The sequence below is a fragment of the Caretta caretta genome, chromosome 2, assembly GCF_965140235.1.
Source record: "Caretta caretta isolate rCarCar2 chromosome 2, rCarCar1.hap1, whole genome shotgun sequence".
Lineage (NCBI taxonomy): Eukaryota > Metazoa > Chordata > Testudines > Cheloniidae > Caretta > Caretta caretta.
Window position 1 is genome coordinate 70,124,859 of NC_134207.1, and position 13,389 is coordinate 70,138,247.

General features: G+C 44.8%; 1 protein-coding gene and 1 long non-coding RNA gene across 2 annotated transcripts in view; one reads left to right on the forward strand and one right to left on the reverse strand.

The window, feature by feature from the left end:
* Positions 1-7,445: 7,445 nt before the first annotated feature.
* Positions 7,446-10,658, reverse strand: LOC125632449 (uncharacterized). Its single transcript, XR_007355308.2, has 2 exons — positions 8,723-10,658; positions 7,446-8,013 (listed from the first exon to the last, which is right to left on the reverse strand). It is a non-coding gene; the product is annotated as an uncharacterized LOC125632449 (long non-coding RNA).
* Positions 10,641-13,389, forward strand: part of TCEA1 (transcription elongation factor A1) — a 61,506-nt gene continuing 58,757 nt past the window's right edge. The window contains exon 1 of the mRNA XM_048840667.2: positions 10,641-11,030. Coding sequence (XP_048696624.1) covers positions 10,962-11,030 — 69 coding nt within the window. The 5' untranslated portion in view covers positions 10,641-10,961. The remainder of the gene's footprint in view (positions 11,031-13,389) is intronic.

Here is a 13,389-nt window from a genome sequence, read left to right on the forward strand (position 1 = left end):
GCAGCTTGAGATTGATCAAACACTTAGTTTTGTGCTGTTATAAAAAAGCAGTACAGAAGCATCACTCATCAGTTGAATAGGATTCTAAACCCTGACATCCTCAGTGGAGTCTGTGTAGGGGAGATGCTAATGTATTGTATCAGAAATGTGCATCAGTTACTAAGAAGAAAGATCCAGGTTAGTTATAGAGTAAAGATTATACACGGATGGTATCGGATATTGAACTTTCAACTAAAAATATAGATAGGTATGAAATTGCGGATAAATTAGCAAAAATTTAGTCAGTTTTTAAAAAAGCTTTGAAAATCTCATGGACCCAAGTGGTCAGCTGTCTTAAAATTGCCACGGTGCTGGCTTCCTGTTTGTTTCTGTTGTATTTGATACTTAAAGTTTAGTGATATATTAAGTGTTGTGCATCTGAGTTAATGACTCAAGATTGTTGAAATAGGCTCAATTGGAATGATTTAATCTAAGATTATCAATCAGATTAGTACAACACTATACAGAAAGTAAGAGATACATACCACCCTTTGTTGTCAGACTAAGACCTGGATAGGTATCTCTCCTGCATCTGGAAGGGCTGTGCAGTTTTTATTTCCTCGGCTAAGTTCCCATATCAGTATCATTATATAGGGTTTCAGACAAAGGAAACCTTGTTGCCAAGAATATTCACCCAGAAACATATGATGTCATTTCTATACATTCTCCGTTTATCTGATTTATGTGTGAAGGTATGAGTATTTACAGCTGGGAGAACAAACAATTCAAGATATCTCGCCGTGGGTCCTTCTTACCCCACCATCATTCTTCCATAGTAATTCCCCAATAGGAAACATCTGCTATAACAATCATCCCTTATTAGTCTATACATACTTATGTCAGCATTATATGTGTGTGTATGTATATATATAAGTTAAGGAGATGATTTCCAAGAATATCTGGATTTGTATAGACATGAAGGCATCGGAGATTGTTAAAATATAGATAAATTCCTGAATAGGGTTAGTTATCGGTCAAGGACCAGTATTCTGGGCCCTAGAATTCAGACATACTCTTTGTTGAGGTTAAAGATTCTAAAGAATAGTTTGATTGTGAGATATATATATATATATATATATATATATAAACAAAGAACTAAAAGTATTAATATTTACTAACAGGTACTAACAAGAGTATACTGTAATTTTTGACTACACCGTCTGATATTTCAATGCAGGTTTTCATTAAACTTTAACATTGGCCTTTTATCAAATCTAAAATAATATAACTATTTGCAGCTGTTTTCTTAAATAATCTTTCATAAAACACATTCTATTTCCACCATTCTTGCTCATTTATTGTGCTCCGTTCTTAACCGTTTTAGAAGGGTACAAAATAATCTTTAAAATAAATAATATATAGTAACTGCATATGAAGCCAATATTTCAAAATAAAGAGCAGGGAAAGATACTCTGGAACAAAGCTTAATAACGTTAGCTACATGACCAGGTAACTTGCCCAGTACTTCAGCTTTACAAGTGAATCTGCTGTGTCATTTACAAGCATATCAAAGCAAATAGTAAGGCTTCATTTATTGATTTATATACTTGCCAAGAAGATTATACACACATTCCCTGTTTAAATTTAAACCAGCTTTCAAATGCTAAAGCAGCTGCATCACCCACAGGGGATTTATTGCAATAGAGAATCCATGACACTAGCTGCTGCAGTAGGGAAGGGTGGGACACATGATCATGGAGTGACAAGTAATGATTGTTACCCCTCCAGAGCTATTTATATATTTTTCTATTAAAAATACATTTCCAAATTAGTTACAGCTACTACTGGAGATTTCAAATGAAAATATATTTATTAGCAGCACTCTTACAGATTATAAAGTGGTATTGTACAAACAGAACCTAAATTCTGTTGAATGAACTAGCTAATGAAGTATAAACAGATTGAAAGGGACACATGCTCAGCAGAACCCTCTCTTGTATGGTGTGTTTGATTTACATAAAACTAGACATGCCTCCCCTGAGGTATAATAGATATGGCCACTAACAAACAGCATACTACTTCAGAAATTACTGAGAAAGTGCAGCAGGTAAAAAATTAGCAAGCTACCTTCTCACCCCACCTTCCCCCATGGGAGGACTGTGGCTCCTGGGGCAAGTCCCAGAGTTGATTCAAGGTAGACTGTTACAGTCTTTGGTTTGATGAACCTAAATTGCTGCTGTTTCTGAGATTTAAAGAAGGTCTCTATCCTGCACCCTCTGTAGGTGAACGAGAGAAGGTTGTCTGCTTGTAACTAGCTATATGTTCCCAGATCATGGAATATATCACCATGCAAACTTTTTCTCTTTTTCTTGGACAAGATTAAGATTTACGATCTTGGAAAGTGCCTTTTTACATGTGTGACGGGTTCCAACCAGGGTTTCACTTGAAACTGGGGTACCACTCAGCCCTCCAACTCATCAGCCTGGGTTTCCTCTCACACGGTGTTGCTGTGACAAGTTGCAGCCCGCTCCCAGTTTTACACACCCAGCTGCACTTGCATGCAGGCTCTGGCCAGCCACCGCATGAACCAGCAATAGAGAGGCTACAGCCAAAATAACCCCCAGTTCCCTAGTGTAAGACCCCAGAGCTGTACCATCCCACCTGGTCAAAACCCCAACCAGTATGAATTTATTATTCAGTTCACCTGCCTTTGATGTGGAGAGGAATATGCAACAGCCTTTGCTCATGGAGCTGAGATTTTCCCATAGACACTTCACTCAAAGGCACACTAGTTTAGAGCCCTGCCACCCAAGGGCTTCTGCTTCAGCCTCGGGCGGTAGGGTTTGGGTGTCGTCCCTGGTTATTCCATTAAAATGGGGTTGCATCCCACTTTGGGGTTGTCATAAATATAAAGGGAAGGGTAAACACCTTTAAAATCCCTCCTGGCCAGAGGGAAAAACCCTTTCACATGTAAAGGGTTAAGAAGCTAGGATAACCTTGCTGGAACCTGACCAAAATGACCAATGAGGAGACAAGACACTTTCAAAGCTGGAGGGGGGGAGAAACAAAGGTTCTCTCTGTCTGTGTTGCTTTTGCCGGGAACAGAAGAGGAATGGAGTCTTAGAACTTAGTAAGTAATCTAGCTAGATATGCATTAGATTCTGTTTTGTTTAAATGGCTGATAAAATAAGCTGTGCTGAATGGAATGTATATTCTTGTTTTTGTGTCTTTTTGTAACTTAAGGTTTTGCCTAGAGGGATTCTCTATGTTTTGAATCTGATTACCCTGTAAGGTATTTACCATCCTGATTTTACAGAGGTGATTCTTTTAAGAACCTGATTGCTTCTTCATTGTTCTTAAGATCCAAGGGTTTGGGTCTGTGTTCACCTATGCAAATTGGTGAGAATTTTTATCAAGCCTTCCCCAGGAAAGGGAGTGTAGGGTTTGGGGAGGATCTTTGGGGGAAAGACGTTTCCAAGCGGGCTCTTTCCCTCTTATATATTTGTTAGACGCTTGGTGGTGGCAGCAATAAAGTCCAAGGGCAAAAGGTAAAATAGTTTGTACCTTGGGGAAGTTTTAACCTAAGCTGGTAAAAATAAGCTTAGGGGTTTTTCATGCAGGTCTCCACATCTGTACCCTAGAGTTCAGAGTGGGAAAGGAACCTTAACAGGGGTCCCGACCTACAGTTTGAGAACCGCCTCCCTAGATGATGTCACACCCTACCTTATATAGTTTTAACATATGGCAGCGAACCCTTTGTTCTAAAAACAGTTCCCAACCCAATTTGTGAAAAAATACAGGTACCCAAAATGGAGTTCAGTATTATGTGGTCTGGTCATATGCTCTTGCTGAGTCATAGCAGCCATTACTTACAGGCTGGCTAAACCATTTACAGGAAGGCTAAACTCTTCCATAGTCCATTGTCTTTGCTGATGGGCCATGAACAATGTCTAGCTTCTTCACTGTTGTACCTGAAAGGCTACCTGTGAGTGTTACTCAGAGTAAGCACATTTGAAATACAGATACATAGTCAATATTCATTCAGATACAAAAATGAAACATGCACATGAATAGGACAATCATATTCAGCAAATCATAACTTTTCCAATGATACCTCACATGACTCATCTTGTACAAACTGCATCATAACCAATCATATCATAATCTTACCCCCATGATGAATATGTAGTGTAGTGTCAATATTTTCTCCACTGATTTCTTTTTTAAATATAAAGCTTTATAGGAAAAGCTGCTTGTAAAGATCTTGTGTTACACACTGAAGTGCTCAGAAGTTAAAAAGTGCCAAAGTTACATGTAACCTTAACTAGGCCACCTTCTGTATATAAATTGATATAGTCTTTCATTCACACACTATTCCTTTAATACAAAACATTATAGTATACAATGTAGATACCATTTGTTGTACTATGTACTTCTCTGTATGTCAGATTCTGTGATGCTCAGATGAAAAGTATACAATAAATCATATATACCAACAGATGACAGACTAAAGCTTGATATTGCAAAGAGCTCTCTGCCTTTGCAGACCCCAGTTCTCCATGAGAGCTGGGTCTTTACCAGGTAGGAGCGGAGCTTTAGCTTTGTATTTAAGTTTCTCATCCCATTAATTGTATCCAACAAAATCTGTTCTGCTGGGGAGAAAAAGATAGTTAATTTCTTTTTTTAAAAATACAGAGTGAATAATAGTAAGAAGAGAGCTTATATCAAGTCCAGATCAGTAAGCGTAAAGTGGACAATTAACCATCAAATTGTTATATGAAAAAAAACCCTTAGATTGTTGGAAAAATGGACAGGATAATTCTGAGATGTGATCATGTAATTAGACTTATTAACATAGACTCACATGGTAGGAGAATTAGAGTTTCATCTGCAACCAAATTTTGGAGTTTGCCTTGAGTGCTGAACAGTTGTCCTATTAAAGTAGTTTCTCATACATAGGATCAGTCAGTCCCAAGGAAAGTGAAACTGATGAATTTAGTCATATTCATGACCAATCTTAAAGTATTTTCTGTTAGAAATCTCTAGAATCAAATCTTTTACATACTGAGATGAAACTTCACTAATTTTTCAGTATGCTGTCTTTGTAGCAGCAGGGACAATTCATTGGAACTTAGTCATAGAGTTTAAGACTAAAAATGACCACCAGATCATCTAGTCTAACCTCCTACAGGCTATTAAATGACACGCAGCCATGCTGTACCAAGCCCAGCCAGAGTAGGGAATTCTATCCTACTTGATCCTTAGTAAGTCGTCTCCTATCAGCAGGATTTGGATCTGCTAAGTAGGGGAGTTTGTCTATGCTGCATTTCATCAGCAAAACTTTTGTTGTTCGGGGGTGTTAAAAAAAACACACACCTGAACGACAAAAGTTTAACCGACAAAACGCACCAGTGTGAACAGCACTCTCCTGCTGACAAAGCCACTGCCGCTCATGGGAATGGAAGTTTTTTGTTGGCACGACAGCTCTCTCCTGCTGACAAACAGCAGCTACACTGCATGCCTTTTAGCGGCACAGCTGTGTCGCTAAAAACCTCGTAGTGTAGCCATAGCCTTAGTAACGCCCCAGCCTCTTGTCTTTATTTTCTTCTCTCACCCTGTTGATACGTTATCTTAAGGTGGCATCTAGTGTCCTCCTAGAAAAAACAAAAAAATGTGAAAAATGTGCTTGCTGTATGCAAAACGTGTTGTCACTTCAGCTGTGTTCCTTGGCAGCTTGTTTTACCTTAGGACGCGGATGCTGGTGCAAAACAACAGCCTGTTCCAACAGCAGCTGAAACAGACTAAAAAAATTAGTGTTGGACACGTGTTTGTCAGCAATACAAAGTTACTGGCTAAATACAAAGCAGATAATAGCCAATTCACAACAAACATTGATTTAGCAATTGTACAGATACATGAAAATCATCCAGAAATCTTTGCAGCAGATTGCACAAGTAATGGGAGCTGTGACTATGCCGAGCTTGTCTAGATTATTATTTGTTTTCATCTTCTGAAAAGGAAGGTGTATGAGCAGAAGCATTGCTACAGCCATCAGCATTCGGGTCACTAGTCACTCTTCCCATTGTCTTTTGAATTATTTTCTGGAATTTTCTTCAGTCCACCAGTCTGGTTGTAAGGTGTATGCATGTAATACTCCAAAGCAGCTGGCTTGTCATTGGCACTGGGTAGCATTTAAGTTACCTTGCTATCATTTCCTTACCTATTACAGGATGGACATTAGTAAGGTTGCATTTGCAGCTGCTGAGGCATGCAGGGTGGGTTTTTTTTTTGGGGGGGGGGCAGGGGGGGAGACACTTCCAATAAGCAAAAGCTATTTGAAAATGGTTCACTAGGCCTGAAGACTTTCATTTCATTCTATTCACTTTTTAAACTTGTTCAGGCTAACTCTGATTAAACACAATGGCTATGTTTACACTAGTTTTATTTTTTGTTTCGCACTAGTGCTGCCATTCATGTAGCTTGTCTATTGCCCCGGCATAGACTGGCTGCCAACATTTTAACTGGCTCATCTAATGCTGGTTGGGAAAATGGCAGCTGCCAGCAGCCTGTCTACACTAGAGCTGCTGCTGGTGGAACTGCAGGGGGAGGGGGGGAGAGAGAAATTTTAAGTAATAAGTCTAGAATAGACACAGCTCATTAAGACAGGAAGTGGTTGCTACCTAGACTAGGGCATAGTTTCCCAAAAGGTTTGGCCCCATCCACATTCAAAGCTGAGTTAAGCCTGAATCAGTCCAAAACAATGTTTTAAAGGGTTTCATCAAACATGGTGTAAGCCTCAGCCAGGCTTGCTTACTTAGAATCAGAGAATATCAGGGTTGGAAGGGACCTCAGGAGGTCATCTAGTCCAACCCCCTGCTCAAAGCAGGGCCAATCCCCAATTTTTGCCCCAGATCCCTAAATGGCCCCCTCAAGGATTGAACTTGTAACCCCGGGTTTAGCAGGCCAATGCTCAAACCACTGAGCTATCCCTCCCTCCCCAAAAACTTTTCAAAATCTGGCCCTTTTCTCAGACAGGCCACTTGACTGTTTTTCTTAAAAATTCCCACCTTTGCTACCACTGGTGGAAAAACAAAGTCAGCTATAGGCACAGCCTCAAAACTATTTCCTGCCCCTGTAACTGCACAGGCAGTAGCCCCACTCTAGCATAGCTGCTGTCATTTGAACCAATGTATCATTTCACCTGTATTAGCCATGTCTACACTACAAACTTATGTCAATGCAAGTTACATCAGATACACCCGCCTCAGTACATTGCTTGTGTGTGTGAATACTTGGCTCCTTGCATCAGTGGTGCGTGCACTCACCAGGAGTGCTTGTATCAGCATAGTGTTGTACACCAGGTATAGGTATCCCATGGTGTATGTTGTGACCTAATAAAAATGAATTATGTTCCAAATAATAGAACTTTATTCTGCAACAAAATCAGTGCAATTTGAAAACAGATATAAAAAATGTAATTTGTAAATTTTATTAAGAAAACAGAAATTATGAAGGGGAAAACATTCATATCTATTTCAGCTACACATACACTAACCTGTGAAAGCCACAGTTAGTGTACCTGAAGCTCTGTTTGTCTTTAATTTCCTCTGGGGTGGACGGTTAGGGGTAGTGCAACAATAGCCCCACAAAATATATGTATGTGTGTGTGTGTGTGTGGGGGGATTTGGGGAGGTCCTGATATTGAGTTCTCAATGGGCTGCAGAGGGAAGCAAGCCCAGGATCTATAGCATCCGTGTTTGCTGCCTGAGAAGCCTCACTATGTCTCGGTGCATCTCCCTCCTTTTCTTGCTGGGACTCTTGAGCCTTTCTCCTCTCCACTCTTTCCTTCTCCAAGCTGCCTACAATGTTCATTCTGCAATGTTCATCCCTTGATGTGCTCATGGTCCAACGCTGCACTGGCTTTCGGATCTCACTGAACTTGTCATCCCAAGTCCTCTTCTTTCTCCTCCTTATCTGACCCGGGTGTTCTGTGGGTGTGAAGGGGGAACCCTAAAGGCTAGGCAATGGCAGCTGCTGAAGATAAAACACACAGAGGTACCATTGTCAGTGTATACATTAAAGAAAGCAAAACTTAAGATGCTGATCTCACTTCTCTTGCTCCCCTAAAGTTTTAAGCACTACATTCTCACTTCTTCTTGGGATTGTTTGTGCACTGTGCCAGTCACAGCAGCAGCCAGTGACTGTGGCCTGCCTGGAGTTGGGGAAATGACAGGGGAATTGTTCAGTTGCATTCTAGTAGAAAAGGGCACTGACACTGAAAGTTGGCACTATTTTCCACAGGTGGTGATGATTTATTTCACATCTGAGGGTAACAAAGGCAGAGAGAGTACAGACTTGTATGCTGTTAGTCTGTGTACTGCAGCGGTGCCTGCTGAACTTATTGCTGAACGGTTTGGGAAAGCATCTTACCACAGAGGAAGAAATAAGACAGCCCTCCCTACAAACTGTTGGCAGAGGATTTCAGAGTACCTCTATGAAAGTTTCATTGTGACCTCTCAGGAGGATTCAAGGGCATCATGTGCCCAGCGTACGTAAACAAACTGCTCCACGTGGCTACCCCCTGCCTAAACCTATAAGGGAATGAGAAGCAGATAGCAACTCTACCTCCCTTGGTTGTACCACTACCTTTTCTAGCATGAGTTAATTAATGAAAAGTCAAAACATGTATCCTGCTACTTTAGGAATGCCACCTCTGTAATTGAAAATCTATCTATCTACTTACCCTTCCCTTACATTGGGCTCGACTGGTGAACTGACTAGACTGCAGTGGGGTCAAAAACAGGTCCTGGCTTGCTGTGTACCTGGATCCCCTGGGCACCTGTCGCCCATTATCCTCCTCCTCAACCACTACCACCTCCTCCTCCGTGTTCACAGCAGGCGTCTGTGACTCAGGCTCCTTGCAGGTATCCATGCTGCTGTGGGGGTTGGGGGCGGTGTCTCTGTTGAGTATAGCATGCAGCATGACACACGTAGTAAAAGTTGCAGGTCTGCAGCTTAGTATCACATCCATTCGTTGTCCTCCCTGGCCTTCTGGTATGCCTGCTGCAGCTCCTTGGCGACACTGCTGCTAGTCCCTGTTGTACCCCTTCTCCTGCATCTGCTGAACAATCCACTCATAGATGTTGATATTTCTAGGCTGGTTTGGAGCTGTGCCTTCATAGCCTCCTCTCCCCATATGACCAGAAAATCCAGTATCACCTGTCTACTCCAGACATGAGTGTGCTAGAGCATGGAGCCAGCATAATCAGCTGGGTAGTTGCACTCAACAATGGAGAGCTGATAGGTGTGTTTGCCAAGTTGGGCAATCAGGAAAAAGGAGTTTCAAAAATTTGTGGGGCCTTAAAGAGGCAGGGGAAATTCTGGTCTCCATGACCCCTGAGCAATGGAATTCACATTGATGACCAGAGCAGTCCATGTGAGGCACTGTAGGACAGCTGCTAGAGGACAGTTAGGGTCAAAATAAGTAACACAGGTTCTATGCTTGCATTGCATTCACCTGAGTACATTGATTGTGGCTTTAAGCTGCTTGGGGAGATGGTGTTACTATGTCGGAGTAAGGGGGCACTTATGTGGTTGGGAGACCAATTTAAGTGTACATGCGCAACTAGATTGACGTAAGCTGCCTTGAATCGACCTAACTTTGTAGTGTAGAACAGGCCTCTGTGTAGCTGACAAGAGGAGAGTTAAAACACAGTGTGGCCAGTCTACACAAGAGCTAAGGTTGGCAATTTCCAGACTAGTGTGGACACAAGCTCCAATCTCAGGTTTGGTCTATACTAGTTAGGTTGTGCTCCCCCTGATGTAAGTGCCCTACTCCACTAACAAAATGACAAAGTAACTCCACCTCCACAAGAGGCATAGGGCTTATGTTGGTGTAATTAGGACAAGGCAATGTCCATGTATACTAAGGGTTACTTACCTCAGCTGTTCGCTGTCATTCTTGTGAATTTCATGACTCCAGCAGGGAGCCATGAAATTGAGCAAAAAAACCAAACAGGCTCACAGCTCTGGTGTCACCCTGAGGTGACTGGGGCCTCCAGCTAGAGCGTTGCTGCTCCTGGCTCCCCACTCCAAGCCAGGCTGTTGCCTCCACACTACCCTTTTTAAGTCCGTGAAAGCACTCCTGGCAAGGACGGGCAGCAGGGACAGAAGGAGGGTAGTGCGGACAGGACCGCATTTACTACAGTGGCTGTAGGTGGACTTAAGTTTGTAGCGTCGAGACGCCCTTGGTGAAGTAAAACCAACAAGGGGAGCTGAAAGTGGCTTGCTGGGAATCCTGCTCCCGACCAATCAACAAGCAAGGCGGTGTGGGGCTTGTGGGGAGCCTCCTTCTCTTCCGGGCAGTAACAGCGCTTCAGGGCAGAAACGCGGAGCAGCCGTTTGTCCTTACAAGCGATCGTTGTGACGAGCCGTCCGGGCACCCGGGGCTGGAGACTGCAGCTCCCGCACCTGCCCGGGCCCAGCAATCAGCGCACCGCAGGGGGCGGGGGAACTGGCTCCCCACGGCTCTGAGGAGTCGGGTGCGGAGCTGCCGCTGTGTAGCGCGGGCCACGGTGCCTGAGCCACCTCTGCGCGCGGCGCCGCCCGGCGGACGCACCGAGCGAGCCGGAGTCTGGGCGGCGGCGGCAACCCTCGCTCGCCGCTGTGGGGGCAGGGCCCGCGCCGCTAACCCCGCCTTTCCCCAGCTTCCCCCCCCTCCTCCTCCGCCCGCGCGGGTGGATGCTCTCGGGCTGCCTCAGTGAGGTCTGCCTCCCCTGGCTGGTGCTTGATGAGCGCTGCCTGGCGCCGGCGCCGCCGCTCGGGCTGCTGGGTTCATTTGTTATCCGGCGGCCTGGCTCCATTTCTGCACTGACGGCCCCGAGCGGCTGCGTCCGTGGCCGGGTCCCCTCTCGTCTCTCGGGTGCGTCCCGCAGGCCCAGCCCTCGCCGCGACGGCCGGGCCCCGCTCGGGCCTCCGCAGCCATGAATACGGAAGACGAGATCATCCGCATCGCCAAGAAGATGGACAAGATGGTGCAGAAGAAGAACGCGGTGAGCGGCCGGGCGGGGGGAACGGCACCCCGCTCTCCTCCCGCGCGCGGCCTCCGCCCTGTTCCTGGCCAGAGCTCGGGGCCCCGGCGCTCGGCGCGCGCCGCTCTCTGTCTCCTCCCCCCTCGCACGGTGCCTCGCGCCCAATTGTGAGGCCCCGCGCTCGCGCACGCCCCCAGCCGCCCCCCGAAGGTGCCTCGCGCTCTTTCCCCCCCCCAGTCTCCCGTCTGGGCGAACTCGGTCTGCTCCCGGTGCCCGTTCGGAGAGTTGAGAGCCGGACGGGTCCGTAAGCCCCGCCGCTGAGCCGGGCGCTGCAGCGCTCCGGCACCGGGTCTCCTCTGGCCGGCCCCGCGCGCCTCCTGTGCTGCTGAGGGGCTTGTTCCGGTGTGTGCGGGCCGGGGACTCTTCTCCTCTCCCAGAGAAACCCCCCTGCCCCGCGTGGGCTGTGTCCGAGCCGGGTCAGCGGGCGCTGCTGGGCTCAGCGAATACGAGCCCCCCGCTAGCTCCCCAGTGAGCGAGCCAGAGCCGCTCTCTGCCCGCCGCCGCCGTGACCGGCCCGGGAGCGAAGCAGCAGGCTCGATGGGCTTGGGGAGGGGGCGCTCAGCAAGTGGCGGGTTCGCCGGGGAGCCCCGGTGAGGCCTCGCAGCCCCGGCTGGCAGACAGGTCGGCTGGCACACGTTGCCTTCTATCACGAGCATGTCACGTGAGGCGTTAAAACCCGAACTGAACAACGGAGAGAGTAGCTGTGACGCTGGGGATTAGCTGTACCAACCGTCTGACACGGCCCCCAGCACAGCATAGGCTGGCAGCTGAGCCAGTTCATATTTTTTTGCTCTATGCAAATGCTAAAGCTAGACGTATTTACTGTGTTAATAAACACAAGTAGCAGCTGGTGCCGGATGAGTGGAGGTGGAGTTTCACAGAACGCTTGGATCCCAGTGGTTAGCTCAAATAGAAAGCAAGGTTCTCTAGGGTTAAAGACCTCAGTTTGTTCATGTGAAGCAACGCGTAACTTGGGCAGTTAACACGGAATGCTTATCCCATGTCACTGCAAGAGTCCAGGGACAGTTCAGGTGAATTATGAAGCTTTGAGAAATAATACCATCCTTACTGTATCATTTATTGGTATTTTCTGTATGGACTAGTAATTCAGACAACAGTATTTAAAGTTAGATTTTTGTGTTTAACGAGGTTGTTAAATCCTAAATCTCATTGAGTCTTCAGCAATGAGCTGACTGGGAATCCTCTCTAAAGAATTTTTCTTAACTAGATGCAGTGTGGAAAATTTTGTTTTCTGTCTAAGGTGTATCCTTTCCACGGTTGCTCTTCCTAGACTTATCTGTGTTAGAAATATTACTTGTTGCAGGGAACGTATTACGGTTTGACTGGTGCTGAACCCAGTCTAATTGTGACTGTAGTCCAGGACAAACTATGTTCAGTACTGTTTCAGTAACCTTGATGTATCTTAATCAACCCTATCAGTTAAACCAGGTTCAGCACCAGTGTAGCTAGACTTGTTGCTGACACCCATTGGTGGCAACAGGTAGCTTTCCTAGTCTAAACAAGGTTCTTGGGTTTGACTGACATTTTTCTAACAGGATGAATATTCTCAGTTTTTCTCTCTCTCTCTTCCCCTTGGTTTATTCATTTGATGTTTTCTTTTTTTCTGCTCCCTGCTTATTTCATTCCACATGCACATGTGGGTGTCAAGGGCAATAAGCACAGATAGTTACAATAATACCCTCAATTACAGGAAGAGCACCTGGATTCAATTCAATGGGTTTTTCTTTTCTATGTTTTCTGTAATTTTTTTTTGCAAATTGTAAGGTACAGTGAAACCTGCTAGAGAGACCTTACAATTTGCAAAAAAAATTACAGAAAACATAGAAAAGAAAAACCCATTGAATTGAATCCAGGTGCTCTTCCTGTAATTGAGGGTATTATTGTAACTATCCTTTCCTAGTCTACACTATCAGGAAGGGATGATTTTATTTAACCTATCATTGAAAATCTTTCTCTATGGCTTATACAGAACATTGAGCTGTAGTATCCCAGTTGTCTGGAATGTGACTTGTGATGAATTGAGAAGTAGAACATCAACATGGACATCCACTTTTCATGGGTAGACTGTTGGTACTCTGTTAACAATAAATTGGCTTGTTAAATTGCTGCAGTGCTGAACTAATATATTCACGGTATGTCTACACTACGAAATTAGGTCGAATTTATAGAAGTCAGTTTTTTTAGAAATCGATTTTATATAGTCGATTGTGTGTGTGTTCCCACTTAAGAGCATTAAGTCAGCAGAGTGTATCCACAGTACCGAGGCTACCATCGACTTCCGGAGCATTGCACTGTGGGT